Genomic DNA, 2,944 nt, shown 5'->3' on the forward strand with positions numbered 1-2,944 from the left:
TCTTGAGGCTGGGTCTTTTCTAAATGCTTGAACCAAATGACTGTCTTGGAACTTCCAGAAACTTCTAATAGTAATAGGAATACGACCATGGGATTTACATGCTTTTACATGACAAAGATTTGTCTCTTTTAAGTTTTAACCGAGATCCAACCCTTTTCTACTAGTAGATGACAGTATGTATTTGATCATCGGCGCTCCAAACATCTACAACAACTAAGTGGACATAGGAACAAGCTATACCTTATGTTTTATTAATTGTTTTCATACCTAATAGGGACTTGTGCAATTGACATATCGTTATTCACACTACTTGATCGTATCAATTATTATGATATCACTGTCTCTATTAATTACATTGATTATGGTCTTACATATCCATAACGAATAGCACTAATCACCTCAATTATATAGAGAAACCAATACATGTTACTAGTACAAATTAGTATAACATGTTATGTTCATTAATCACACTATCCTTTGCCACACTGAGATAGTATAAGATATTCATGTATTCAATGTGATACTCTATTACACTTACAAGTACCTATACAACATCATGCTAATACTATCAATTATGTGAAAGTTCAACCACCTCTGTCCTATCCATTTCATTTTGGCAACCCTTTTGAAGTTCCAGCATCACCTCATGTATCTATGCCACATCCTCTAACTTCCCAAACTGATCACATAATTCTTCAAAGGGTGCTAGCTCAATGGTAGAACACTTTCTTTACATGTAAATAGTTGGTGGTTCAATTCTACTATGCCCTAATATGAATTAATCAATGATATTGTTCTTTATTTTTAATTAAATACATTTTATATTGATAAAAGATCAATGATGAGATATTTTCCTCGATTCATTGTTTTATATTGTCTTTAAAACAATATATTAAGTTTTGTAGTGTTAATATCCTAAAACTTAAAATCCTACCACTTAATGGTGAAATTTATATTTTGTATTATACAATGCAATCCACTCCTGGTATAAGAGCAAGGTTTCTCTTATGGCTAATATCCCTCGAGATGTAACGGGGAATTTATATTTCAACTAATAATTACCTTGGAAATAGAGAGAGAGCAGCAGTCTGCTGGAGTAAATAATTAATTGGCATTGAGTAGATAAAATCAACTGTATATTTGAATTAACAACGATTTCTAAGTGGTTAAAATTGGATGATAGTTTACATGCAGATTTTGCGTTATGAATGATAACAGCGTATAAATAACTAATATTCCTACACTAACATGATATTGGTTTACTTATTAGCGTAAGGGACATGAATCCAATACATCTCAAAAAATAAATGATGAGAAGAAAACAATCTGAAAGCACTAACGAATCGTGACGATGGCGCTCACTCAATATTGAAGTGATAAGGTATCTGTGTATGCCTACAGCGAGGCCATGGCGAATAAAAGAGATCCTCCAAGGAGGACAGCACCCATGCGGTATGAAGGGGAGGCTGTGCTCGCCCCGTTTGTCGACGACGATGGTGTTTGCACTGCAGTCGGCGTAGCTGCGGATGATGGGGAAGGCGTTCCAACAGTTGGCGTTGTGGAAGCGGTCGATGACGGGGAAGGCGATCCAGCATTTGGTGCGGTGGGAGGGGCCGATGATGGGGACGGCGATTGAGCAGTTGGTGTAGTGGGAGGGGCCGATGATGATGGAGAACGTGCGGGCGAGGGGGATGGCGCTGTTCCGTTCTTCTTTGAAGCGGATGCGGCGCCAACGGTGATAGTGACTTCCATGCCGGCGGAGCAGTGACCTGTGATTCCGCAGATGTAATACTTGGCACCCGTGCTGTCCAATGTAATGCTATCGTTTCCACTGGTGTGTGTTGCCAACGGATTACTAGTGGTGCACGAATCGTACGCCGCCTTGTTCACCACCAGCACAGTGTGCGTGCCGGGCGTGTATTTGAACACTGCATTATATTCAATCATCACTCGTTAATATATATCTTCAGTTGCAACACTATCATCAAATATTCATTTTGGGTCTTGCTATGATTTGTGATTTTACATACCGAGTTTGTCCCCCACAACAAATGTTTTGCCAGAAGCCCAGGTCTTATAGTTGACGCCCAGATTCCACTGCGCGTTGTCGCCGACGGTGTAGTCAGTAGCCAAACAATTAAATGGCAAAACCATCATGGCCATTGCCATCACAACTACAATCCACAGTCTCTGCTGCTCCATATCTCCCGCTAAAATTACTGCCAATATCTGCGATGCGAACAAACAAATTAAAAAGCCACAAATGAAAGTTTCTAAGAAGATACATCAGAAGGTCACTGCGTTCTACCATCAAAAGTAACAGGTTATACAACAATACAGATGGGCATATCTAAACAAGAGACCATGGCAATATCATTGAAGAAAGATCAAAGACCATACGATATATTGCAAAGAATTGTCGAAGCGATTTTGATGGTGCAGCCGCTGCTGGTTCCCAGATAGCTCTTTTGATGAACTAAGCGAACTATTTTTGCTTCAACTTATTGAATGGGAAGACTGGATATATAAGAGCCAGATCAAAAAGATTGGATATATAGCACTCCCGACGCGTTTGGTAGCCGGCTTAAAGTCTTCCAAAGGCAACCATATCAATGGTCAAAAGTTGGCATTTTAATATGATGGATATCGCACAGCCGACCCACAAAATCTCTGGAAGATACCCATGAGGTCCCCTTTTCCACGAGGAAAGCTCCAATTTTCTTACCGCAAGGGCGAACGAAGTGCACCAAAAACACGTATAAGCACTTTGGTTTGAATACGTCCTCCTCTACTCATTCATTTACCGGAATATTTTATGGAGGTTCCTTTTGTTTAGCCATAATAGTTTACTATGCTATATAATATTACAAGGATTACTGTGCTATATAATATTACAAGGAAAATGTCAACAAATGGCCACCACCCTTCCGTTTCCAAGAAATGG

The 2,944-nt window shown here is 39.5% G+C and overlaps 1 protein-coding gene across 1 annotated transcript; it reads right to left on the reverse strand.

Annotated features, from left to right (window-relative positions):
• Positions 1–1,272: 1,272 nt before the first annotated feature.
• LOC149266634 (uclacyanin 1-like) lies at positions 1,273–2,511 on the reverse strand. The gene is made up of 3 exons (XM_089397118.1): positions 2,401–2,511; positions 2,031–2,229; positions 1,273–1,928 (listed from the first exon to the last, which is right to left on the reverse strand). The coding sequence occupies exons 2-3, from the start codon at positions 2,200–2,202 to the stop codon at positions 1,396–1,398; spliced, it is 705 nt and encodes a 234-aa protein (XP_089253244.1). The 5' UTR covers positions 2,203–2,229; positions 2,401–2,511; the 3' UTR covers positions 1,273–1,395.
• Positions 2,512–2,944: the final 433 nt, after the last annotated feature.

The sequence above is a fragment of the Pinus tabuliformis genome, chromosome 6, assembly GCF_031772625.1.
Source record: "Pinus tabuliformis cultivar Carrire ecotype Pingquan chromosome 6, CPIR1, whole genome shotgun sequence".
In the NCBI taxonomy this organism is placed as follows: domain Eukaryota; kingdom Viridiplantae; phylum Streptophyta; class Pinopsida; order Pinales; family Pinaceae; genus Pinus; species Pinus tabuliformis.

What these genes read in the sequence shown, in the direction of transcription:
- LOC149266634 (XM_089397118.1), bottom strand. Translation starts at nt 2,202, where the DNA reads ATGGAGCAGCAGAGACTGTGGATTGTAGTTGTGATGGCAATGGCCATG. An exon ending in TGTTGTGGGGGACAAACTCG is followed by an intron (nt 1,929 to 2,030) that starts GTATGTAAAATC and finishes AATATAATGCAG; the next exon opens with TGTTCAAATACACGCCCGGC.